Source organism: Equus quagga, chromosome 3, assembly GCF_021613505.1.
Source record: "Equus quagga isolate Etosha38 chromosome 3, UCLA_HA_Equagga_1.0, whole genome shotgun sequence".
Taxonomy (NCBI): domain Eukaryota; kingdom Metazoa; phylum Chordata; class Mammalia; order Perissodactyla; family Equidae; genus Equus; species Equus quagga.
This window is the reverse complement of record NC_060269.1, coordinates 38216673-38243816: the sequence shown is the minus strand read 5'-3', so window position 1 is coordinate 38243816 and position 27144 is coordinate 38216673. Positions and strand designations below refer to the sequence as shown.

The 27144-nt window shown below is 34.2% G+C and overlaps 1 protein-coding gene across 4 annotated transcripts in view; it reads left to right on the top strand.

The window, feature by feature from the left end:
* The window catches only part of LRBA (LPS responsive beige-like anchor protein), a 710247-nt gene that overhangs the window by 163991 nt on the left and 519112 nt on the right, over window positions 1-27144 (top strand). For all 4 annotated transcript variants that reach the window (XM_046655938.1, XM_046655936.1, XM_046655939.1 and 1 more), the window contains exons 23-30: window positions 11464-12528; window positions 13472-13650; window positions 14520-14673; window positions 15075-15255; window positions 17977-18104; window positions 18629-18736; window positions 22501-22660; window positions 25498-25924. In XM_046655938.1, the coding sequence (XP_046511894.1) occupies window positions 11464-12528; window positions 13472-13650; window positions 14520-14673; window positions 15075-15255; window positions 17977-18104; window positions 18629-18736; window positions 22501-22660; window positions 25498-25924 (2402 nt within the window). The remainder of the gene's footprint in view (window positions 1-11463; window positions 12529-13471; window positions 13651-14519; window positions 14674-15074; window positions 15256-17976; window positions 18105-18628; window positions 18737-22500; window positions 22661-25497; window positions 25925-27144) is intronic.

Below are 27144 nucleotides of genomic sequence, written 5' to 3'. Positions count from 1 at the left end.
CTTTAAATGGATCTTAAAACCTTTGCAAAGAAAATAGTTACTTTATGTAGAGGCCTCTTTTTGCCTATTTTGGGCTAAGAACCAGTCTTTAACTCTTGTTTTAGGATTACAATTATAAAATGGAATAAATGCTGATTAGGTTAATTGTGGAGTGTTTTATCTAGAAAAAGTGGACCTATCACTTTTTGCTGTTACTTTAAAAAATAATTGCTAAAGCTTTACCTATGAGAGGGAAAAGAAAAATTTTAACTTGCAAGTTGGTTCTTGTGGTTTTCACCTTTAACTTTAATGTTTTATGAGTGTTTTTTAGTTTTCTTTCTTTGTGTGAATTTTCTTCGCTGATAAACGTTTCTCTTTCATAAGGTTTATATAAGTAATTTATTTGAATATTGCTATGTTAATTTTTTTGGGATTTTAGTACCTTGAAATCTATTTTTAAGATAGAATGGACGACTTACACTCTAAGCCCCTTCGAATCAACATTTAATAAAATTTAGGATGGAGCTGAAGTAATTCAGTAAGTAGGTGAACAATTTGTATCATGGTGTTAAAAATTCCAGTGGAACTATTGAAACTGATTTTTTTTCTCTGCATATATTTTTTCTTAAAGCTTTAGAAATATATTCATACATATGATACTGAAGTGATGCTTATTTTTTCCTATCTGCAGCCATTTTAAATCTCAGTATCACAAATTTATAACATGGTTCTTGATAAAGAACTGGTGTGTAAAAAACTAATGTTGTAGAATTGGATAGCTTTTGCAGAGTTACATCAGGATACTTTCTGCTGCTATAAAAAGCCAAAGAAACTCAATTGCAATTTTATTGTCCAATTTGATAGATTTCCTGCCACCTTTGTAGCAGGGAAGCTGTTTGTCACTGTATCCCTCTCCTCCAACAGCTGAACTAGGTTTCATAAGCAGTAATAGGCTCTTCTAGTGTAAGTGCACTGTGTTGGTTACTTTGGTCTCTGGGTTTCAAATGTGTACCTGTTAAGAGTAACCTTTGTAGTTTCATTATTGTCTTGTGTGTTCTCTAGGTTATTATTATTTATCTTTTTCTTTTCCTTTTTTTATACTTCAAATTGAACATTATCTTGAGTAATACTGTTTTTTTTACTTGGTATGCTAAAATGTTTCTACTCTTTAATTAAAATTTAAATTCAGGCATTTAATATATTCTGAATTATGAGAACTGTCTAAAAACATTCTTTTTCTAAACAAATAAAACTAAAGCCTTTAGAGACTGTTTTGTCTGGACCTATATTGCCATAAGGCAGAATAGGTCTGTGATTTAAAATAACCAACAAGTAGAAGTTATTCAACAAGTAAAAGTATTTAATTATCTTGGATTATTTGAAATATGTTAAGATTTTACTTGCTGTGAACAATTTGATGAAATGGCATAAGCATAAATGTCAGTCATCTTATATCAGAAGAAAGTACAGTTTAGGTTGGATAAAAAGCAAGTGGAAATCAGGTTTTTTTAGAATTCTCCAACTGGTTTTTTTTTTTTTTTTTTAAGATTTTATTTTTTTCCTTTTTCTCCCAAAAGCCCCCCAGTACATAGTTGTATATTCTTCGTTGTGGGTTCTTCTAGTTGTGGCATGTGGGACGCTGCCTCAGCGTGGTTTGATGAGCAGTGCCATGTCCGTGCCCAGGATTCGAACCAACGAAACACTGGGCCGCTTGCAGCGGAGCGCGCGAACTTAACCACTCGGCCACGGGGCCAGCCCTCTCCAACTGGTTTTTAAAAAGTATTTTTAAAAATCACAAGATATAAACTGGCATATAAATGTGTGTGTGTTTATGAGTGTGTTTATGGTGGCTTTATAATAAAATTTAAAGCCACATATTAAGAAATTCCAAGAGTTATAAAATTTCCATATTTCATGGATTGTCAGCATTTTATAATTAATTGTTGAAGTTTTCTTTGTCTTTAAGTTTTTTTAACCTAATAATTTTAAAATTTTAAAATAATAGTGCTCGTTGTAGGAAATTTGGAACCTAGTACAAATGCATACACACACAAACCAAAAATCGGCCATTACCCAATCACCTGTGTATGACTTAATATTAACATTTTGCTGTAAGACTTTCCAGTCTTCTATTCTATACAAAAGTATACACATACATATAATTATTTTCTTACAAAAATATATTTATGATATTTTACAATATTATTTAATGATACACTTTTTACATGAATTTTAATGGCTACATATCATTAGGTGTATATAATACATCCTATTATGGAGAAGTAAAGTTAAGGGAAAAGCTGCAGCTTTTTTTTTTTGAGGAAGATTAGCCCTGAGCTAACATCTGCTGCCAATCCTCCTCTTTGCTGAGGAAGACTGGCCCTGAGGTAACATCCATGCCCATCTTCCTCTACTTTATACGTGGGCTGCCTACCATACCATGGCTTTTGCCAAGTGGTGCCATGTCTGCTCATGGGATCTGAACTGGCGAACCCCGGGCCGCCAAGAAGCGGAACGTGCAAGCTTAACTGCTGCATCACCGGGCCAGCCCCAAAGCTGTAGTTTTGATGTAACATCTGAATGCTGTCAGACCACTTGTAATTCTAGGAAGGAGTGATTGAGTAAATGATTCAAGTTTACTTTTCATATTCTGGCATTCCCCCAAATTTTATTTGGACAATTGGTGGAGGTGATATTTTTTAAATCTATTGATTTATATTACAATGTATTGCATATACACCATAGTTTAACTTTCCCTTTTCTTTGAGCTGTGATGAGCCTACTTCTATATAACTATCTCTTATTTTGTAGGATAAATTCCTATAATTTCGGAAGGAGTTGGCACATGTTTTGTTTTTTAAAAGTTGTACTGGGTATTGCTAAATTATTGTCTAAAAATTTGTACCAATTTATACTCTAGCTTTGCGTGAGAGTACCTGTGTACACTATTCTTAAGAAAATAAAATTGGTCAAGATGAATTTTTTTAAAAAAGAAAAGATTAGTAATTATTAACTGTGTGATATTATTCTGTGTCACAGTGCCTCCTATCTCCATTGATATGAAATTAGGATAATGCTCCCTATCTTTTAGGGTTGCTCTGAAGATTGTGTCAGTATATGTCAAATGCTTAAAACAGTATACAGTAAGCTTTCTGTATATCTCAGCTATGGCTACAAATATTTAAGATATCTCAACTATTGCTACAAATACTTAAAAATGTATCTGGTATTGCCCAACAAAATGAGCTTAACTTAGTGTTTATTACGTGTGTATTTTTAAGCATGGGAACTGGGGAACAGTTGATTAGATAGAAATTTTTATACTTTAAGGAAGTTTGAGGGCAGAATGTATGTTTTCTTTTAAATTAATTCTAGAATGTTTCCATCTATTAATATGATATTTATAGAGATTAAGAAAATACTAAGTGGTTGGAAGCCTTCCGTTTAAATTGCATCCTCGCTTGGTGTTAATAAGGAGGTGTTGCTCAAAAATCATTTTATGAACTTTTTCTTGACCCTGTTAGGGTCCCTGACTGGTCCTGAAAATTAAACTGACAAAGAGAGATTAACAGGAGAAAAGCATATATGTGTATTTAATACTGTGAGTTTTACGTGACATGGGAGCCTTCATGAGGAAATGATGACCCAAAGAAATGGTTAAGCCTGAACGTTTTTATACCAGGTTTGATGAAGAGTGGGAAGTTGTGGAAAAAATATGATAGGACAAAGGGTATGAGCTAAAGATAATAAACTGGGGGAAAATTAGCAAGGCCTGTTCATTCGGATTCTTTTCTGCATCCCTCTGTCTTCTGAGATAAAGATGCTCCTTTCTTTTGGGTATAGGGAGGGCATCTCTCACATGAGAGGCTTCCATGTATGGAGGACATCAGAGTTGTTCTAGCACCACTGTTTCTATGATCTGCTTTGGGAGAGAATGGAGAGGTCTTAAGAGTCCTTTTTGCACCTGCTATTTTTCAAATTCTTTCATCTTAAAATATTCAGTTTGCCAACATGACGTATTTTGGAGGTGGTGTGTTCTGAATCCCATCAAAATATACTACGTATTCAAAAAATGTTTTTAAGTTTATTACATGATGAATGTATAGTGCTTCTTATGTATATGACTTGTTTTCCTCATGAGATTGTTTCCTTTTGTTATTGAACTTATAACATTATTTTTATAACTAATTCTCTTAGGTAGTTTTCTTAGGATAGCCTAGGCCTTATGCTTGATGTCCCTCCAGTCAGGTTGTATTAAGGTAGCATTTAAGAGTTTAGGTTTGAACCAGAGTATTTAGATTTATAACCAAGGTTCTTCATGAAATAGATCATAAAAAATTTATAAGTTTATAAATATTTATAGTTTGATTATAAATATTATATATTTATTATATATGATATATATTGTAAATATATAATCAAATTATAAACATTATATCTGTTACCGTATACCATTGTTAGTGCAAGGTGTTGGATCAGAGTCTCCATAAAAGATCTCCTGTTGTGTGGTGGTGATGATCATTTTGAGCTATGCTTATTGATACCCTGTCTGGGAAGATTTAGCTATTTTCAAGATATGTCTCTATCTATATCTTATTTATCAACTATGGAAAAGTTAGTAACTTAAGAATTAGAAGTTAGTACATCGTATTCAGCTGGTATTTCCATAGGAAGATAACATACAATGAAAAGCATGCATTTGCTCCAGTTCCTCAACATTGCCTAACATTTAAAAGAGTCTAAGTTTTTAAAGATTAAAATTTTTAAATATATGAATTAATAATGTTAATCTCTTGATGAATTGCATTCATCTTTTATCTCCTAATTAGTAAATTTGAGTGTCAATTAAGTTGAAAGTAACGGCAGAAGAAATATTGTAGTTATTAGTTCACGTGTACCTTTAACTAGTAGTTTATAGAAGTGCTTTCCAAACATTACAAGCAGCTATAGATTAGCTAGCAAATGATTGTGAAGATTAATGACTAGTCTTTTAGCTGGGTAATTTAGAACAGTATCTGGTAATTAATTAGGAATTATCAGTCACAAATACCTTTAGGAAAACGCTATCAAAAAAGATGACAACAGTGATAATTGCTCAGTTGCCATTTAGCTTTTAGACTGTTGGAGTAAATTAAAGGGAAATTTAAAAATCAACCAACTTCAGAATTTTGAAAGCATTTCTAATATTCATATTTACAGAAGAAAGAGTTAACAAGTTGATTTGCTTAGGAAAGACAAAGCACTATTTAGAACAGACTTGGCTACAAATCTTTATAACACAAAACGAAAGGTCTTTCATTCTAAAGGTGAAGTATAATTCTATGTAATATATTTCTTGTCATATTCTAACTATATTCACAATCAGCAGACAAACTTTCAAGCAGTCATTTGAAAAATAGGTTAAAGGATATTATTTAATGTTAACATTTCATGCACAAGAAGTTGATTTGTATAATACACATTTCAATTCAAAGCAATGTACACTTTCATAAAATACATTCTGAATGTGCCATAGGGAACATTCTCCCCAGGGTATATCCTTTTTGTTTTCTACAAAGTTGATGCTTACGTTAAAAGAAAAACCTTTCGGCATTTTTTATATATAAAATTCTCTATTTTGAATTTGAATACAAGTAATTTTTTAAGGGGTCTACCACCATCTGACTCAATCTTTATTCTCAGAAAATTATAGTACTTTTAAAAGGATATGTTAGTTATTCTGTTCAAAGTTGGGTAAAAATATTGTATTTTAGGGTCCTTATTAACAGGAAATTACCTAGAATAGCATTTAAAGTCTCTATTGTTTATATGTTAGTTTTTTCCTTTTGTGAAGGATAATCAAATATAATATTGCTTTACTCTAAGACAATAAAAATGAAGAAATTTGCTTAGTGATTTTTGAAAATAGCTGCTAACTAGATGAACAGAAACTAAGTTAAGGTTGATTTAAACTGACACAGAGAAAACAAAGCTTTTGCGTTAGGCTGGCAAGTTGAACACTAACATCTAATTTCATTTTTTATTGAAATTCTACTAAAAATGCCATAAAAGGATTTTGGAAAAATATATAAATTCATAGGATGGAGAGACTAGGAGTAGAGTAAACAGCAATAAAATTTAGAGTCTAGAGATCAGATGGGTAAGTTGTGTTAACTTAGGCTTGGGAAAAGTAAATCATAAGTTCAGGGTGGGGAGAGCTAAAAATCAACTTCATTTTCTCTAAAGAACTCTCAAAATTCGCAGGAAGTGGCAGTCTCAACTATATATGCAACTGAAGATTGGGGTTTTACTCACTACAAGCAAAAAACACTGAAAAAGATTGTCAGAGTAGCTGTGTGATATCTCGAGACCCTCCCTTACTCTATGCTACTGAAAGACTATCCCACTCTATTTTTTGCAGAAGTTTAGAGAGGGTAATATAGAGGGTCACTGGTCTTGGTTTATATTAGCAAAATGAGGAGCAATATTAAGAGACTGTATGCAAACTGAATGTTGAATGTAAAGACAACACTCCCACCTCCTGCTTCCCCTATTCAGCTCCTAAAATCTAGGCAACCGGACCATTACCTTGCATGCAGGACATTGGAAGATACTTCTTGGGGTTGTCTATGTGCCCTCCTAACTCAAGCTACACCCAGTTGATAGTAAAGGTAGAAATTGATTATCCACTTCCCAGAGAGTTTTTTTTTTTTTTTTTTGAGGAAGATTAGCTTAGAGCTAACATCCGCTGCTAATCCTCCTCTTTTTGCTAAGGAAGATTGGCCCTGAGGTAACATCTGTGCCCATCTTCCTCTATTTTATCTGTGGGATGCCTGCCACAGTATGGCTTGATAAGTGGTGTGTAGGTCTGCACCTGGGATCAGAACTTGTGAACCTGGGGTTGCCAAAGCCAAGTGCATGAACTTAACCACTACGCCACCAGGACTGGTCCCAGAGAGCTTTTTAATCCCTGGGCTGTTTGCCCCTCCTTTTGCTAATCATGAGAAGACAACCAAGTTATACCAGAGAGTTATGAAAAGCGTCTAACATGGGAGATAGAAACAAAACAGACAAATAGAAAAAGGCAACTCAGAGAAAACAGATAATAAAAGAGAAGAAACAAAACAGGAAAAACAATTATTAACATCCTCAGAGAGATAAGAGTAGATTCTAAATCATGAAACTAGAATAGAATGCTGCTATTCTATTCTTTAATAAGAATAGACAAAGAACTACCACAACACCTATTAGAAGCTAATGATAATTGTAATAATAATAAAACACATACATAGTGCTTATTTTGTGAACTATACCATTTTAGGTACTTCACATATAATAACTCATTTAATCTCTCAACAGCTATATGTTAATAACCTTACTGTTACTGTATTGTTGGGGAAATAGTTAAAAATAACCCTCCTTGCCAACCCAAAATATCCTCTCCTCAAAATGTAGAAAAGAGTGAAACAGTATTTTATTACTAAATAAGCATTAAACGAGACTGTGATGCACCTCACAGGCAATCCACTAAAGAGATTGCAAAGAAAAAAATAAATTTCACCCTTTTATATTGGCAGGAAAATATAATCCATTACATACATGTAATTGTTTTTATCCAAAAGAAAAATTAAAATTCTCATATATTTTTGAGAAGCTGGAGGTTACATCTTAAAGTCAAGTAGCTGGGCTTAAACTCCCAGAGAGACAGGGGACAGGACACCATCATCCTTGATGTTCATGTTTCAAAGGGAGGGCTCCAGTGCCCCCCAGGAAAGACATCCCTGGGATGCAAAACTAGCAAGAGGCTCATTATCTTTTAAAAAGATTTACATACATCATGAAGTAACAGAGAAAGTATTTACAACTTGAGCTTTCTAAAGGAAATGCTAAAGAGAAGATAGGGAGTTTTTCCTTTTGGCACCAAGGAAAATTTAAAATATAAATTTTTCTAGGTTTGTCTTTACTCTTGCACTTACCCATTTAGTGAAGGAAAATATGAACTGCAGAGAAGTCAAGTGACTAGCCCAGAGTCACATAGGAGAAATGGAAAACATGTTCAAGGGTTAGTTGAGGAGCTCTGCCAGATAGTAGAACCAAAAGACAAAGGGATGGAAAATAGAGGACCAGTCAGTGCAATCTAGAAAAATAGAAATCCCAGAAATCAAGAGCAGGGGAAAAAGAGGGCAAGAAGGTATACATTAAGTGATTCAAGAAAATTTTCAGAAACTACAGGATATTTTTTGCTAGGTTGGAAGGCCCAATGGCTATTTAGCACAATGGATAAAAATAGACCCATGCCAAGAATCATTGCAAAATTTTAAAGCACTCGGAACAAAGAGAAGAGTTTAAAAGATTTCACAGAGAACAAAATAGGTCATATGAAAGATCAGGAATCAGAATGACCTAGACGTCCCAACAATAAGCACAGGAATAAGAAGGCAGTAAAGAAATGCCTTTCAAATTCTCAAGGTAAATGCTTTCCAGTCTATGATTTTTTACTCAATCTGACTATTAATTAAGTATGAAAGTATATATATTTCTTTCTTACGTAGGTGGCTAGATTTGTGCTCTACTTAGTTTTTCAAACTACGCATAATAGGTATGTTTACTATATACATAGTAGAACTATTAAAAAACAAGTAGGAGGGGCTGGCCTGGTGGCATAGTGGTCAAGTTCACATGTTCTACTTTGGCAGCCTGGGGTTTGCAGGTTTGGATCCTGGGTGCGGACCTACACACTGCTCATCAAGCCATGCTGTGGCAGCGTCCCACATACAAAATAGAGGAAGATTGGCATAGATGTTGGCTCAGTGACAATCTTCCTCAAGCAAAAAAAGGAAGATTGGCAACAGATGTTCGCTCAGGGCCAATCTTCCTCACCAAAAAAAGAAACCATGTAGGAAAGAGTTAATAGAAATGTCAGGATAGTGATTTCCTCTTGGTAGGGGTGGGGAGGTTGGGAAACAGTGGGAGATGGGCACATAGGGGTATTGTGAGGTAGTAGTAGTGTTCCATTTTGTGACATGTAAATTGTACAGGTTAAATATATTTTATAATAAAATTTGATATATTTTTATAATAAAATTTAAAAAAATCCTTAATTTGAATAAAATCAAAGCAAATGATTATTGAAAACTAACCTTATTCTATAACACTGGCTATTGTAGAAATAAATGATCTATTTTCAAAATCGCTGTGAGGTTGGTAGTATGTAATTTGACTTCCTTAGATAATAGTAATTGTTGTGTTAGTGTGGAAATGATCTCCCTAGAGTCAGTTTTCCCAGTAGGCTAAATGATACTTTAAGAAATCAGATCATGTTTTCCTCTTCCTCACAATTCTCTAATGGCTCTCTCACACTCAGAAGAAAATTCAAAATCTTTAACACAGTCTATAATCATGATCCACCCATCTCTGGGTACATCTCTGACTGTGTCACCTACGGTTCTCTGTCTGCTGGTTTATTGTTCTCCCCCAAACATACCAACCTCTTTTTGGCTCCAGAACCTTTACTTTTGTTCTTCCTTCCACCCGAAACTTTTTGTCTTGATATCCATATAACTTGCTCTCTCACTTTGTTCTTGTCTTTGTTCAAACGTGACATCCTTAGAGATCTTCCCTAGTTACCATAGTGAAATATACCGTCCCACCTAGACTATCATCTTCAGTTATTCTCTCTTTTTTTTTTCCTTCAAATCTCTTATTATTTCTTGACATTATCCTATTTATTTGTATGTTCATTCTCAGTCTCCTGAAATATAAGCTCCATGAAGGCAGGAACATTGTGTTGTTAATCACACAGTGCCTGGTATGCTATAGATGTTCAGTAAATTTTTGTTGAATAAATAAATGAGTACTTGGTCAATTAAAATAAAGAATTTAGTTCAAAGAAAATGTTAGCCTTCTAGGTGTAAAAGGAATTCATATTTTGTTAATGTTACTTTGCCATTTTACTCTTTAGTGTTGAATATATACATTTCATTTTGAAATATTCAAAGAAGTTCCCCAAATGTTTACAGTTAGGAAGATGTTTATTTCCTAAACATTTTGATTTTTACCTATGTCATAAATGTACTGTATATGTCGTGCGTAAAGGCTAGCTAATAACTGTAGAAGGAAATGTGTGCACTGTGCATTATTTACAATTTTGTTTGTCTTACCCACGTATGTACACACATGTGATTTGAAAAGGGCTATGGATCTTTGAACATAAATAGACAGTTTTTCTTCTTTTGTTATCATCTCCTACCATCTTCCCATGCTAGGGCTCAGTAAAGCTTTGTTGACTAAGGGTTCACTTTGCTATATATGTTATAATAATGTAGGTTACAGGAATAAACAATTTTAGCATTGATAAACTATAATTATGCCTATATTTTCTGCATATATTATACTTTACTTTTGAGGGGCATTTTCCATTGAAACGCCAGTGGTAATCATATAATGGTGGCTATAAAATAATAATCCTTGATGAGATAAGAAAATTATAAACTTTTTCACCTTAAAGATCACAGCACTCTCTTTTATACTTTTCCTCTAATCAGTTTTTTCCATTTAGTTGGGTAAAAGGCTAAGCATGATATGGGGATGTTCATAGTGCTGAATACATCTCTGTATTCACTCACATATAGGTGGTCACTCACATATAGGTGGAATGAATGGATGCATGGATGGATTAACTGGAACTTTCAGACCATTTGTAACCAGTTCAAACTTTGAAAATTATGGTTGATGTTTGAAGAATGATTGGATTTTTTTCATTGCTGAAAAAATATGTGTTCTTTAACCTAGTAAAAAAAAGTTTTAGTAGCTTAATAAATATATGGAGACCTGCTGTAATAGTGAGCATAATTAGTTGATATTTTTAATCTCTGCTGAGGATAAATCATAGGGAAATGGGTTCTCATTGCAGTTGAAAAAGTGTACAGTTATGTGCTGCATAATGATGTTTTGGTCAATGATGGACTGCATATACAATGGTGGTCCCATAAGATTAGTACCATATAACCCACGTGTGTAGTACACTGTACCATCGAGGTTTGTGTAAGTATACTCTATGATGTTCTCACAACAATGAAATCACCTAACGATGCATTTCTCAGAATGTATTCCTGTCATTAAGCGACACGTAACCATTTTATCTAGGACACAAAACATTTCTCAATGGTATGTAGTTAGATCCTGGTACAAGTTCTAGAGGCCAGTAGAATAGTGTATTTTTTCCTATTCATCTTTAAGAATAGGCTAAATAACTATGTTATTGTGGTTTGATGCCATTCTACCTGTTAGCATTAAGATTAGCTATAATTTTTCTTGACTACTTGGAGTTTTGGGATTGACTTACTTGTTATTTATCATTTTATAAGATAAGGATATTATAGGAAAATTGTGTTGTTGCATTATATAAACCATGTATTTGAAAAATTGCTAAATATTTTTATGTTCTGTATGCTCTTTTTTATTTTTTTTTTGCGTATTTTGACTGATTGTATATTTTTCATCTAGGTCACTTTTGAAATACACAAAGAAAACCTTGCCAATATATTTAGGGAACACCAGGGAAAAGTTGATGAAGAAGTAGGGCAATGTTCTTCAAGTCCAATTCAGTCAATCTCTGGCATTAGCAGAGATGTTAGTGTTTCAGTAGCATCCCAGCAATCAGATACGAAGGACTCTTCTATGTCTCCTCATATCACCACAAATAGGGATGAAAAGTCAGGTATTGAGAAGACAAGTTCAGTAGAATCTGCATCCAACATTGAACTGGAAACTCATAATACATCTAATGAAGAAGAGAAAACTGCGCAAGAAAATCAGGAGTTACTGGATGAAGTCCCTTTAGAAGAAACATTGATAAATGACACAATTAATGCAGGAGATGTAGAAGTATCTTCTGACATTATTGAAGCTGTGACCGTTTCCTCTAATTCTTTTAAAACAACTAGCAAAGATATAATGACTGTCAGTGAAATAACTGCTTCCATAAGCTCTCCTTCAGAAGAGGATGCTTCGGAGGTGCCAGAATTCTTGGATAAGTCTGTAGTAGAGGAAGAAGATGATGATGATTATGTGGAACTGAAGGTGGATAGTAGTCCTACTGAGGAAGCCAGTCTATCCACAGAGCTCCAAGATAATAGTTTGTCTCCACCTGCATCTGAAGCCAGTGGAAGACTGGACATGTTTAGTAATGACTGCAAATTAATATTTCAAGAGGAAGAACCTGTAAGTAAGAAGCAAACTGATACTGAAACTCAAGATTCTGAAGATTCTGTGATCTTGACTATGACAGCATCAGGGTCTTCAGCTACCTCGTCAGATGCTACTGCTTCTCACACAACTGTACAATCAGACATTGGTCAGGTGCTAGAGGAAGGGAAGGAAACAACTAACTTTGCTAGAGAAACCAAATTAACTAGTGAGTCTCATGCGAATATCTTCGAGTCTCCTACTACTTCTGAGCAGAGGATTGCTAAATTGGATGTTTCCAGTGTTGCTACAGATACTGAGAAACTGGAATTGAAGGCCAGTTCAAACACAGAAGCATCTCGACCTCATCAACCTGTGCTTGAGGTGATTTTATTTATTGTCTTCTTGAAGTGTATTTGCATTGAGCTAAAATAGAGGACTGTATCTACTTACGTTTAATTTTATTTTGGAATTGGTTCATATCCTATGTGCAATTACATAAATGCAATAAGTGTAAAGATTGTATTTTTTATCTTTAGCACAGGGTTGGCTTTTAGTATGAGTTCATTAAATGGCAGCTTTCATTATTGTTCACCAGAATTTGCCAGAATATCACCAAAAATTACTACTTTGAAGTTTCAGGATTGGCATAATTTTAGATTATAAAGCAAACATTGGAAACGCTTACCTTTTGCCTTTATTTGATAACCCAGTCATAGTTAGCACATTGGGGCTACCTTCCTGTAGAACCACCTGCCAGTGTATAACTTTATATACAAAATATGTGGCTTAAAATTGTTCCATGAAGTCTGTTTACTTTGTGAGGTCTAGAGGCACAGCTTTCTCCTTTACTGTATCTCAGTGATTGATGAGACAGTGTTTGGTTGTGTATTGTCATTTCCCACTTCATTCAACACTTATCTCTCTCCCTCCTTCCTATTTTGTTGGTTTATTCTTCATTCTATTGCCTTTATTTTTGTTTACTCTTAATTTTAACCAATTTATAATCCAGATACTGCCTTTCTTGCATGCTGATATTCAAAACTGGAATTCTTGATTCCTTTATAAAATGCTACCTTAGTGTGTGGTAATACTAACATGGTTCCAAGCTAATTACTCTTCAATTGTAGTAGTGTAGCATTTTTGATAACTTTGCTTTAAATTTATTAAACTATTAATGTTATTACTCATTGATAATTTTTCTCTGATTTGGTTCCTTAGTATCTTAAAATGTATTTGTTAGATGAATTGCACAGAAGCTATTAAATTATTTATCAGTGCCTTCCTTTGAAGTAGAACTTTACTCTTTTTTATTTTTCTGTGTTAGATGTCAAGGCAACAGGAGCAGCCAGGGCAAGGAATACCACCAGATGCAGTTAATGGACAAAGGAGGGACTCTAGATCTACTATCTTTCGTATTCCTGAGTTCAGATGGTCTCAAATGCATCAGCGTTTGCTCACTGATCTATTATTTTCAATAGAAACAGATATACAGATGTGGAGAAGGTTTGTCTATATGTTTATTATAGAAGATATGTATAAACCTTAGTCTTTGTTGCAAAGAAATTTATATAGTTAACATTTTGCAATTATTTTCAGACATGTGGTTAAAAGGTAGAATATAAATTATATCTATGGTAGGGTTTTATTGAGTTAACTTTTATTCTCCATTATAAAAATGAGCTACTCTGTCTGGATTACAAAAACTTGAAAATCAGAGATTTTCCTTTTAAAAAATTTGTTGAAGATTTCCTATAGCATATTTTTATAACATGTAATTCACCTGAAGGTAGGTCTATGAAGTGAGTTTATTATTAGAAGAACTAAAAAAAAATTGGGATTTAAGTATTATTAACATCCAATTCTCCAATGTATTTTTAGTATAAAAAAACTATATATTTCAGATTATCCTACATTGTATGATTTGTGATTTTAAAAGTGCCTAACTTGTTTATTGTTATTTGTATACTACTCTTACTCTATTTAAAAGCATTTTATGGCATTATCTAAGAAAATATTAGTAGAAAGTTCACTTTTATAGCACATTTAGGACCATTTACCTCTTAATTTTTGCCACATGACTTCTCAGTTTTGTTCCCAGTTAAGGGTAATTTAGTTCAACTTTTTATATCAAGTGTAAGATGAATAGTATTTATGTTTCAGCACTGAAAAAGGGTGTGGATAGTAACTGCTGATATGGAATGGTCTGCATCTTCTGAGAAAGAATACACCCTCAAAATGCCTGCTGCATCATTGTCTTTCCTCAGCTTTCAAGATGAAGCAAAAGCACCTTCTTATCCTCCCTCCCCTCAAGTAGGCAAACTGTGATTTCCTTTCTGTAGCTTTATCAGTAAACATCATTTATCTTTGGACAGCCATTCAACAAAGACAGTTATGGACTTCGTGAATAGCAGTGATAATGTCATCTTTGTACACAACACAATTCATCTCATCTCTCAAGTGATGGACAATATGGTCATGGCTTGTGGGGGTATACTGCCATTGCTTTCAGCAGCTACATCGGCTACAGTAAGGACTTAACTACTATATAAAATTGATGTGAAAACATGACTGTTATGCATCTTTATTGATTAAAACTTGAATGTGGTGGTTACTATGCATCATAGGTGCTGTAAATCAAAAGCAACAGGATCTTTTATAATTACCCGAAAGGACCTTAGAATCTGTTCCAGGAATGAAAGGACTGAAATGAATGTTGATTTCTTAGGCATGAGTCAGATAGATTGATGGTGTTCCACCTGTGTGCTTTCATTGCTTTTTTAAAAGATGAAATGATAAGGAAATCACTTTGTTGAACTAGATTTCTGAAAGTCTGGCTTTTTGTAAAATTTAGAAATTTGGGGAGATATCTAATAAAATTATATTTTCATCAGAATGTAGATATAAATGTCAAACTTTATTTCTTACAGCATGAGCTGGAGAATATTGAACCTACTCAAGGCCTTTCAGTAGAAGCCTCTGTGACATTCTTGCAGAGGTTAATCAGCCTTGTGGATGTGCTTATATTTGCAAGTTCTCTTGGCTTTACTGAAATTGAAGCTGAAAAAAATATGTCTTCTGGAGGAATTTTGCGGCAGTGTCTCCGACTGGGTGAGCTGTTAAAACACGTTGGTTAGGAATTTATTTAAAAAATTTTCAGTAATCCAGACATATTAAATTGAAAATTATCTTTCTCTTGTTTGTGGAAAAATGTGTGGTAGGCAATTTGTCATATGCTGCTTTTAACCTCCAAAGAGTGCAGGACTATGTGTGTACTAAGCTATAGTAGTAGTTGTGAAGTTGGATAGAGGAAGGATGGACATGTTTTGAAAAATCTACTAAGTTGATTCTGATCAGCATTACCCCTCTTCTCCCAATCTATTTTTGCTCTAAAGTAATGCTTCTCAAATTTTAAGATGATTCATACACATGAACCACCAGAGGATCTTATTAAAATGCAGACTAGATTATATGAGTCTTGGATGAGGCTTAAAATTCTTTCTAATAAATCCCAGGTCATGTTGATACTGCTTCTTTTACAAACATACTTGAGTAGCAGGGTTCTAGACTAGCATCTTTCAAGTACAGCCTTTATCCAAAAGAACTATGGTAATTTGTTAAAGCAGTTATGAAATTATTAAATCTCTATTCTTCTCCTGGAGGCAGTTCTTCCTTAGGTAAAAGTTAAAATACATGAAAAGAATTTTTAGTGTTATCTGGGCTTCCTTAGGTGAAGCAAAAAAAATCCTTTTTCCTATGAAGAAGGTTTCCTGTATCTAGTTGTAAATATTGAGACTTTGTTAATGATTTGCTTATTAAATGGAGAGAAGTAGGTGGAGAGAGGGGGACCAAGAAATGGAAGCAGAACCATTAGGAACCATGGCCACGTGCAGACAGATAAGAAATAAACCACCTAGGAAAATGTAACATCAGTGGAAAATCTAACGAAATATTTTCCCATTTTTAGCAAAAATATCTGTTATATAAACTGAGATGTACTTAGACTTTTTTGGTACCACGATGATTTTTACTTAAAATGACATTCAAAGTACTCTTAAATTTAGGATGCTCTAAAAATCTTGGTATAGCAATTTTTAGAAAGTTTGAAAGTTTTAATTAAAAGAGATCTAAATGGTGAGCATAAGAAACAAAAGCTATCGTTTATTGATACTGTCATTTGTCATTACTTTTGATTTTTACGAGTCAGCATTTTCTTCCTTTTATTCGTGAGGAAATTTGAGATCAGAGAGATTAGGAAACGTTGAAAATCCAAAAGCTGTAATGAAGTTGATGAAGTTGGAATTTGAATATAGTTCGTTTAATTAGTGTTTCTGCTTTTTCTCTTATGGTATACTTCCTTAAACTTTCTGTTAGCGATATCATTAAAATATTTAGACTCCATTGCTTTTGTATATGCCATTTTTTAAACCTTCCCACTTTCCTAAAAAGAACACTTTTCTAAAATTAAAAGTACAATGCTACACTAGAAATGCTATATGTACTCAAGAAGTGTTATATTCAGAAGCTAGGGAAATACGCTATCTCCCTCATTTTCATAGCAGTAGAAGAAAATAAAGAGATAATTCAATCTAGGCAACACCATCTCTTCTTATATATGAAATGAGACTCAGAAAGTGACTTGTCCAAGATCACTTAATTGATTATGGTAAGCTTGGTAAACAGTCCGAATGTTTTGATCTCTGGTCTCCTGAGAAAGTAGGATGGCAACAATAAGAGTAACCTTTACTACTGAGGCTGATTGACACTAGGAAATCCAGTGTGGTTTTTAACTTTATAATGGAGACCCAAACTCGATTTTATACAACCTGTGGCAAAAGTAGGATGAAAGGTATTTTCCTGGGCCCGATTCCAAATTTGACAGAGTTGTAGTCCACATTCTCCCTCCCTCACTTTGTCCCTTCCTTCCTTTTTTCCAACTCTTGTTGCTCTCTTTTGGCTCCGTTCTGAATACTTTGCTTTCTCAATTCTGTGTGTGCTGGCCCCATGATAGTCTGGTGTACTTAAAGTCCCCACTTAAGTTTGCTCTTTTGTTCCTCATTTGCCCTCCCACTCTTGTTCAGTTCAGATACCTTGAGTGTTACTGATTTGATTGGGAATTGAGATGATTACATGATATCAAGCAATGCATAGTTAATTGTGCATTACCTGATTTGTCATTTAAGATTCAAAATTAATTTCTAAATAACCCAAGTAACTGCCTGATTGGTGAGACATTTACAGAGGTAATTTTGGATATATTAATCACAATCTCTTTTCTGTCTCCCACCTTTTAAAGAGTTTTAATGAAAGTCAGTAAAAGGTAGACCATATAAATATTCCCTACAAATGCTATATCCTCTATCAGCCTCTATTAATATCATGCTGTAATGATAAATTGTAAGGAAAACACACAAGTTTCCAGTTTATTTTACTTTAATGAAAGTAATAGAAAGTTTATTATCCTAGTCTAATTCATGGCAATGTGATTTGCTTTCTATTTTGTTTACCTTTCTTTCAATTCTTTTCTTCTCTCTCTTTTCCAGAATAAAAGATAGTTCCAGTTAGCATAGGTGAGATCTAAGAAACAGTAGCCTATTTATTAAGATTCCTGAATGTTTGTCTTTTAGCAGTGGGCCCTATCAGAGTAGCTAACAAGGTCAGAAAACAATCAGTAGGTGATGAAACCCAGGGACCTTTTAGAATTTGCTGAAGGTAATGTGTTTCAAATAAAATCTTATGTAAATCCTATTGTGGAGGTGATTTTTATCAGTTCCATAATCTTAAATATAATTTTCTCTTCTTGCCCAATCATTTCCTTAAAATAAATTACAGTGTGTGCCGTGGCAGTAAGGAATTGCTTAGAGTGTCAACAGCATTTACAACTGAAAACTAAAGGAGATACAGCAAAAGGCCAGAAAACAATGCACGGCCTGATTCCCATGGGGAAATCTGCAGCAAAGGTAAGCTTACAGAACAATTAATTAAATAAAAAAACATACTCTTACTTTATGATTAAGATCTTAAATTTATTTATACATTTCAATACAAAGTTAAATGAATCTGACAGAGGTCTTAAAATAGTTGTTTTAGTCTGTGGATATAACGTTCAAATATTTCTGTTTAAATATACAGTAAAGATTTGCTTATACTTAATCTTGTCTGCTTTTCCAAATGTTTACTTTTCTTGTGTCTGTGATACCTTTTCCTTGAAATATGTCAATCTGTATTTCATGTACTTGGTGAGTTAGCATGCAGTTTGTTTTTCCTTCATGATTCCCTGCTCAACCCCCCACCTCTATCCTAGCACCCCCAAAAAAAGAAGAGAGAGAAGTAGGAAAAATAAACTGGGAAAAACAAGCTGGAGTCTACTTTTTCTGGTTCTTGGAATACTGTGTTTACTTTTTTTTATATATTTGTGTTGTGTGTGTGTGTGTGTATATATATATATATATATATATATATGTATGTTTTTTGTCTTAAATAGAGTCCAGTGGACATTGTAACTGGTGGTATATCTCCAGTAAGAGATTTCGACAGGCTCCTACAAGACATGGATATTAATCGGCTTAGGGCAGTTGTCTTCAGAGACATAGTAAGTTACAGTATTTCTTTCAGATACTCAGATACTTTCAGATACTTAACTAGTATATATTTCTTCCTAGGCCCAAAGTAGTGAGAGTGAAAACTCTTTGTGATATAAAATAGCTGAGTGGAGATAAGAAGACCTAGAAACCAGTTCTCTTGACAATGGTTTTAGAATCTTAGAATATCGGCAAGTATTGGTTATACAAATGGAGCTAATATATCAGCGTAATAATACTAATAAGAATAACACATTATTACATAGTAAGTACCGTAAGTGCTTCATATGTATTCAAGTCCGACAACTTTTTGAGTTGTGTATTTTTGTAGTTCTCGTTTTATAAATGAGGAATCTGAGGCACAGAGAGCTTGAGTAACTTGTTCAAGCTAATGGAGCTCATAAATGACAGGATTCAAACCCAGCAGTCTTAACTCCAGAGTCTGTGCTCTGAAAGTGATGAAATGTTCAAGTTCTGAATGTCCTGTTATTTTACTGAATATTGGATATTTTTCCTCCAAGGAATATAAATATGATATAAAGGTTCATGATGAAATGTTGTGTGTGGTGTTTTAAATCTTTTAAAGATGAAAAACAGTTTTGTTTTAGCCGATTCTGATATTAATATGGGTGAGTTTCATGTAGAAATTGTAAAGTCATATAAGAAAGTACAAAGATGAGAATAAAAATCATTTGTAATCCTATTCATCAGGATTTGGAGTATTATCATTAGTTAATATTTATTAAAGACTTCGTGTTAAGTACTAGATGCTCTATATTACATCGAGGTTTTTTATAAACTTTATAACTTCAATTTTTAATTTCACCTCTTCTTTCTCTAGTATTTCAGTCCTCTCTTGAGTTCTTCACTAAGTTCTATACATGTATACAATTTGTTAATAGTATAGTTAATAGTTGTTAGATATAGTGTTTTTTTTTTTTGAGAAAGATTAGCCCTGAGCTAACTACTGCCAAACCTCCTCTTTTTGCTAAGGAAGACTGGCCCTGAGCTAACATCCATGCCCATCTTCCTCTACTTTATACATGGGACGCCTACTGCAGCATGGCTTTTGCCAAGCGGTGCCATGTCTGCACCCAGGATCCGAACCGGTGACCCCGGGCCACTGAGAAGCGGAACGTGTGAACTTAGCTACTGTGCCACCGGGGTGGCCCCTAGATATAATTAATAGTTATTGAATACTTAACTGTGTATTAAGCAGAGAACTGGATGCTTTGTATGTATTATCTTATTTAATTCTCACAGTAATCCTTTGAGAAAGATAGCAGTATTGGGTTAAATAATCTGCTTAAGATCACACATGTAATAAGAGGTGGAAGTGGGTTTAAGGACCTGGGGAGTCTGATTCTTGAAACTTTGATCTTAACCATTAGGCTGTACTGCCTCCCTAGATCTCAGTTTTTTGCTTTTTGTTGGCTGTTATTATTCCTTTAATTAAGAAACCATCTGGGGCCGGCCTGGTGGTGCAGCGGTTAAGTGCGCATGTTCTGCTTCAGTGGCCCGGGGTTCACTGGTTTGGATCCCGGGTGTGGACATGGCACCGTTTGGCACGCTGTGCTGTGGTAGGCATCTCACATATAACGTAAAGCAAGATGGGCACGGATGTTAGCTCAGGGCCAGTCTTCCTCAGCGAAAGAGGAGGATTGGCAGCAGTTAGCTCAGGGCTAATCTTCCTCAAAAATAAATAAATAAATAAATAAATAAGAAACCATCAGTTTTTGTTTTTTCGGAACCCACTGACTGTGGTTCATTTTGGGACCAAGTGTTACTGCTTCCTTCTCTCCCCATTCTCTTTTCTTGAGCAGGTGTTGAGTCTGTTCCCCTGTAACTTTGTACTTCCTAGAATGATTTTTAAAAATCTAGAATAGATGATATAATTCTTTTGCTTTAAAAGTTCTCTCATGAGTTCCCATACCACTTAAAATGAAAGCAAAACTCCTCACCCTGGCTCCATATGATTTGGCTCTTTGGAACTTTCTAACAAGTTATTCAATCGTGATATTTGGGCAGAAAATCTTAATATCTCCTATGTCTATCATGTCATTTCTGAAAGTAACAAATAATTTTAATTTTTTGTAGTAATAAAAGTTATATATTCACCTTAGGAGATTTCTAGAAAAGAGAAAAGACACTATATTACGCCAAACTACATCACAGAACCTTTTCTAGCATAAGCAAACTTTAATGAAAAAAGAAATGACATAAGATTGGGGATATAAAAAAATTATTACCGTGAGGTTAAGGCCTAAGGTTTTTTATCACTCTAATCTGAGTTCAGATTTGCTTTTTCACTTGCTACATGCCCTTAGGTAAAAATTACTTCTCTAGGCCTCATCTTGTTCAAATGGGTTAATGGATGTATATGAAGTATATAGCACAGTGCCTGATTCACAGTAAGTATTCAATACATGACAACTACAATTGAAAACATTTATTTCAGGAGTAAGGACTTAAACATAGGATCTATGGGATATTTTTTATTTGGGCAGAAATCAGGTGTACACTATAAACTTCATACTGTGGTTAGTAAACTTTGAACATATTAATGGACTAAATAAGGATTTAAATAGGCATGAATAATTTACAAGAGATTAAGAATTTGAGACCAAGTGAGTTATTTGCCTGCCTTTTTACTGTTAATATTGTTAGCAGCAGTTACTATAATAGAAGGCAGAGTTGTATGGGAGAGGAACACAGATGTGTCTAGAGAAAAGGGATGGTTAATAAAAAAGGAAAAACGTACATTTATCTTTTGCATCAAGACTAATAAGGTCTTACACATGTACCTAAAAAGTACCATAGATGCCTGTCAGATTACAAATGCGTTTAATAATTGTATCAAGTGGATATGTTCAGGTAGAGCCCGATATCTCATGTTTTCCCTGAAATTGATTGTGTCCAAAACTTTTAACATTAGTTAATTATTAACTTTTAGTTTAATTAGTACCATTAGTTTCCATTTATTTATCTGATAGGCAACAATGTTCTTTGTTTTCTTTATCCTAAATTTTTCTGCTATTTGAGGTACCTTTAGTTTTCAGGATTGAATGGACAAGTTTGAGTTTTTCCTTTAATTTAATTAAGTTAAAACCTGTTTTGAAAAGTTACCAGAATAGTGATGTGTGCAGGCTCCCTTGGAAGATGAGGAATTTGACTAGATGAAGAGGTCATTGATATACAGATATGTATAGGTGATCTGTAGAACTAGGATGAAGCCTGGACCTCTTCTAGAGGTCACTCTAGTTTGTTCTTTTCATTCTGGCAGACAGCATATTTTCAATACTGGACACTTGGTTGTTTGTAATATTTAAAATACTCTTGAGAATTCCTTTGACATCCTGTTCTCTCTCTCATAACCTTACTTCTCTTGAATGTTTGTTTTTAGGAAAACTTTATTGTAATTTTTTAACATATTTTAATTCTTATGATTAGAAGTAAAAATAGTTAATCATATATAATGATAGTTGCTATTTGATTAATCTTATAAAGTATATTAGGACATATCTCTTCAGATTGAGTTATTTAATTTTAAAAAATGAGTCAACTTCTCTCTTTCCACGTTTCACCATCATAAAACCTCTCATTTATAGGCATTTTTCTGAGAGTCTTTGCCTAATCTTTCAAGTGAATTTATTATTATTTTCTGCACACTTTGAAAGATTTTTGAACGTTTTGTATTTAAATACTGTCATGTAAAATAAGATGAAAGCATGTTATTTAATAGTGGCATGATCAACTACTTTTATTTTTTCCCCAGGAGGATAGCAAACAAGCTCAGTTTTTAGCCCTGGCAGTTGTATACTTTATCTCTGTTCTTATGGTCTCAAAGTACAGAGATATTTTGGAACCCCAGAATGAAAGGCGTAGCCAGTCATTGAAGGAAACTGGTAATGAAAGTGGGAATTTATCACTCCCTGGTAAGTTTTCATATTTTATTCCCTGGCATCCAAAGTTCAAGTAAAAAGTCACCTACTTATAATAGTCAAAATATTAATTCTGGAATTTAAATCCATTTATGTATAAAGTGAGCACATACATTTATTTTAATTAATAACTAAATATTTTAATTTAAGTACCATGTAGTTAATTGTAATTGGGAGATGATTTCTGTTCTTTACATGAGCTATGTTATTAAAAAGTAAGTGAGAAAATGTTATGTTTTACAAATAAAGTGTTAAACATTTTTGTTTACCTCAGCATTTGTTGTGAAGAGTAACTCATATTTTCTTATAAGAAAGAGATTTGTTAATAAGTCACTGTAATAACTAGAGTTATAGAAGTAACTGCCAGTTATAGGTTTATAGTTACAGAAGCAGCGATTGCAATTATAGAAGTAGCTGCCACCCAGCAGAGGCAGTTTATTTATTCATTGAATATTCATTCAGTAACTACTAGGTACTTAGGTATATTCATGAACAAAAGAGAAAAAAAATCTGTCCTCATGGAGCTTGTATTCTAGTGAGGGGAAATAGAAAATAAGTACATGTAATAAATGAGTTGTATTGTTTTTCGGAAGGTGGTAAGTACTAAGAAAAAAAAATGAACAGGAAAAAATATCGTGAATGACCAGGAGAAATGGGGTGTAGATTTTCACCCGAAGGAAAATGGTGGAATTATTAGCGGGTTTTGAGTACAGAAGGTATAATTGACTTATGTTTTTAAAAATAACATTGAGGATTCTGTGTTGAGAATACCCTAAGGACAAGGAAAACCAATATTTTAGTTGTGTGCTGCTATGCAACACATTACCTTGAAACTTCGTAGCTAAAACCACAGCTATTTTAGTCTTGTTGTCATGATTCTGTGAATTCGATTTGGACAGGGAGTAGTGGGAACGATTCATCACTGCTCCAGATGATGTTTGCTGGAGCTGGAAAGTCTGAGACAGCTTTTCTATGCAAGTGTCTGATGCTTTAGCTCGGATGATTCCAGGAGCTGGGGCTGCCTGACTGCAATGGCTCAGCTGGGGTTATATGTCTGGGGCCTTGATACTTGTTTTCAGCTGAGTTCCTTGGTTTTTCTCCATTAGTTTGGAGATCCTCTGTCTCTTCATATGGTCTCTCTGCATGTTCTCTCGAGCAAGCTAGCCAGATTGCTTACAGAGATGTTCAGGGATTCTGATAATGCAGAAGCTGCCAGACTATCTTACAGCTTGGGCACAGAGCTGACTCAGTGCTACTTCTGCCTCATTCTATTGATTTAAGTAAGTCAGCCCCGGTCTAGATTGAAGGACTTCTCGAGGGGGTGAGTACAGGAGGCATGGGCCAATAGGATCATTAATCTAACAGTCTAACACAACCAGTTAGGAGGATATTGTAATAATCCAGGAAAGAGGTGATTTTGGGATGGACTAGGGTGGTAGCTGTAGAGCTAGTGAGCAGTAGTCAGATTCTGGATATAATTCGGTGGTACAGAAAACGGGATTTTAAAATATTAGGTGTGAATATGTGAAAGATGAAAGGTAGTCAAGAATGATTATAAGATGCAGTTGGATAGACTGAAGGTGAAACATTTTCTGGGCGAGATAAGAAATGCAGTTTTCAACATGTTGAGTTTGAGATGGCTTTTAGACATAGAAGAGAAGATATAGAATAGGCAGTTATATATAATAATCTGAAATTTTTTTTGATGTAGTAGTATTTAAAACTTTGAGAGTGAATGAGACTCCTAAGGGAATAAATGTTGATAGAGAAGATGAAAGGACTAAGAACTGAGTTTTAAATCCCTGCAACTTAAGAAATCAGGGAGAAAAAGTAGCAAAGGAAATTAAGAAAGAACAACCAGTCAGGTAGTAGTTGAAAAACCAGAAGAGCGTGGTGTCCTGTAACCCAAATGAAGAAACTCTTATCAAGTTGGAGGGAATAATCAGTTGCTGCTGCTGTGTCAGTTGCTGTTAGGACTGAGAACTGACCATTGGATTTAGCAAGACAGATTTTGGTGACCATTGGATTTAGCAGGATGGAACATTTTTGTTGGAATGGAGTGAACACCTGAATGGAGAGACTGAATGTCAAACAGACAGAAAAGGTGATGCTCTTTGTTGAGCTAGATTTTAAGGATCATTGAATTATTCATGCATATAGGAAGGCTAACACATTTTCTAGCAGTAGACACCATGTTTGAGGTAGAGGTCTTGGGATTACTTTCCAAAGAATTGGAAAGGTATAAAAAAACAGAAGCCCAGAACATTGTTTCATGTTCAGCAGATTGCAAGTAATTTGGTGTTGTGAAGTATCATGTGTGAGAGCATGAGTAGCAGGAGATAAAGTTGTAAATGAGTAGTCATCTGGCATGTATTTATTGACCACTTACTACTGCCCAGGCATTCTTATAGGTGCTGGAGATGAAGTGTTAAACAAGATAAATTTCTTGCCATGATGAAGTTTACATTCTAGTAGATTTAATATTGAAGAGCCCTTTATTTTATCCTAAGGCTTTTGGACTTTTTTTTTGTAGGCCAATGGCTTTCAACCTTGTGTTGCTACCCATTGGTATGTCATGTTCAGTTTGGAGGGTTTTCTCAGGTATTTTGCTGTCACTACTTAATATTTTTGTTATTATTTTATTATACCATCATTTGATTATGGGTGCATTTACTCAGTACATTTTATAGATACGTAATTTATTTTTTTCTTTTAGAACATGCCATATACTTCATAATTTAAAACAGTAGATGGCTGTTAGGACTGAATGTACCCTTTTAAAATTGGTTCTAAATTTTTTTATTTGTACTTTTCTTCTGTTTCTGGGTAAGATGTAGAAAATGCACCTCCAGCATCAGTGGAAGAATCTGAAAGCACATCATCTACTCGAAGGAGGGACTCAGGCATTGGGGAAGAAACAGCGACTGGTTTAGGAAGCAATGTAGATGTTGCTCCTCCTGGAGCACCTCCAAGTGTCAGTGCAGGCCCAGATGCCATCAGTGAGGTGCTGTGCACTCTTTCTTTAGAAGTCAATAAATCTCAGGAAACCAAAAATGATAGAGGAAATGAGTTGGACAACAAGGCTGCACCATCAGTTCCAGTTTCAAAAAATGTCAACGTGAAGGACATTCTCCGAAGCTTGGTTAACATACCTGCAGATGGTGTCACAGTAGATCCTGCCCTTCTGCCACCAGCCTGCCTTGGAGCTCTTGGTGATCTATCTGTTGAGCAATCTGTGCAGTTCAGATCTTTTGACAGGTACGGTAAATAGTCTTTTGTTTAGGTATGCTTATGTTTATAAATTATAAAGTTTTGAAGGATAAATAGGGATTTAATTTAACTGTGCTGAATTTTGTAGTTTCAACATTAAAAAGGGATGTTTTGATCTGGTTTATAAAAGTTACAAGGATATTTTTATTGTATGGTTTGTAAACCATTTCAAAGTTTTATTTATCAACATACCAATACGATGATTTAAAAATAATTTTAATTTTGTGTTGGCAAGTTGTACGTTAAATAAATTTTTTTGTTTGTTAGAACTTAGAAATCACCTATACTTACAAATGGCTACTTTTCACTCCCTTGCTGTCAGTATGATGCCAGCCTTTTTAATGAAAGTGGCAATCTGTGGATTCCAACACACTTAGGAATTAAACAAGATGTTCAGAGCTTTGACAGCTTAAGAGAGCCGAGTATAGATTCCTGACTTTGTTGGTTCTGCTGCCCTAAGAAACCTTTTGCCAATTTTGCTTGAAAATTTTCTGTACATATTAAATTTTCTGAAATTCTACCTGTAAGACATGTATTTTTTATAGTTATCAAACATATTAGTTTTTTAAAAATCAGTATATGTATTTTTAAAATAATTTTTGCTTTATAGTTTCTAAATTTGTTCTCATTATTATAAAGGCTTTACTGACATGTATCACATGGAAGCATTTATTTATATTTCTTCCTAAAAACTGTAGATGTTAATTTATTTGCATCTGTAGCGTTGACTATTTGGATAATATTTGGTTACAAGACATGCTAAATCTAAACTGCCTCCATGCAATTAGTCAGTTGTTCTAACACCATTTATTAAAGTTACCATCTTATTCCTCTTGCTATCTTTTTTATTTTATTTTATTTTGTAGAGGTCAAAATAGTTTATAACATTGTGAAATTTCAGTTGTACATTATTATTTGTTAGTCACCATATAAATGTGTCCCTTTGCCTCTTATGCCCACCCCCCAACCTCCTTTCTCTCTGGTAACCACTAATCTGTTCTCTTTGTCCATATGTTAGTTTATCTTTCACAGAGGAGTAAAATCATACGGTGTTTGTCTTTGTCTGGCTTATTTCACTTAGCATAACACCCTCAAGGTCCATCCCATGTTGTTGCAAATGGGATGATTTGGTCTTTTTTATGGCTGAGTAGTATTCCATTGTGTGTGTGTGTGTGTGTGTGTGTGTGTGTGTGTGTGTGTGTGTGTGT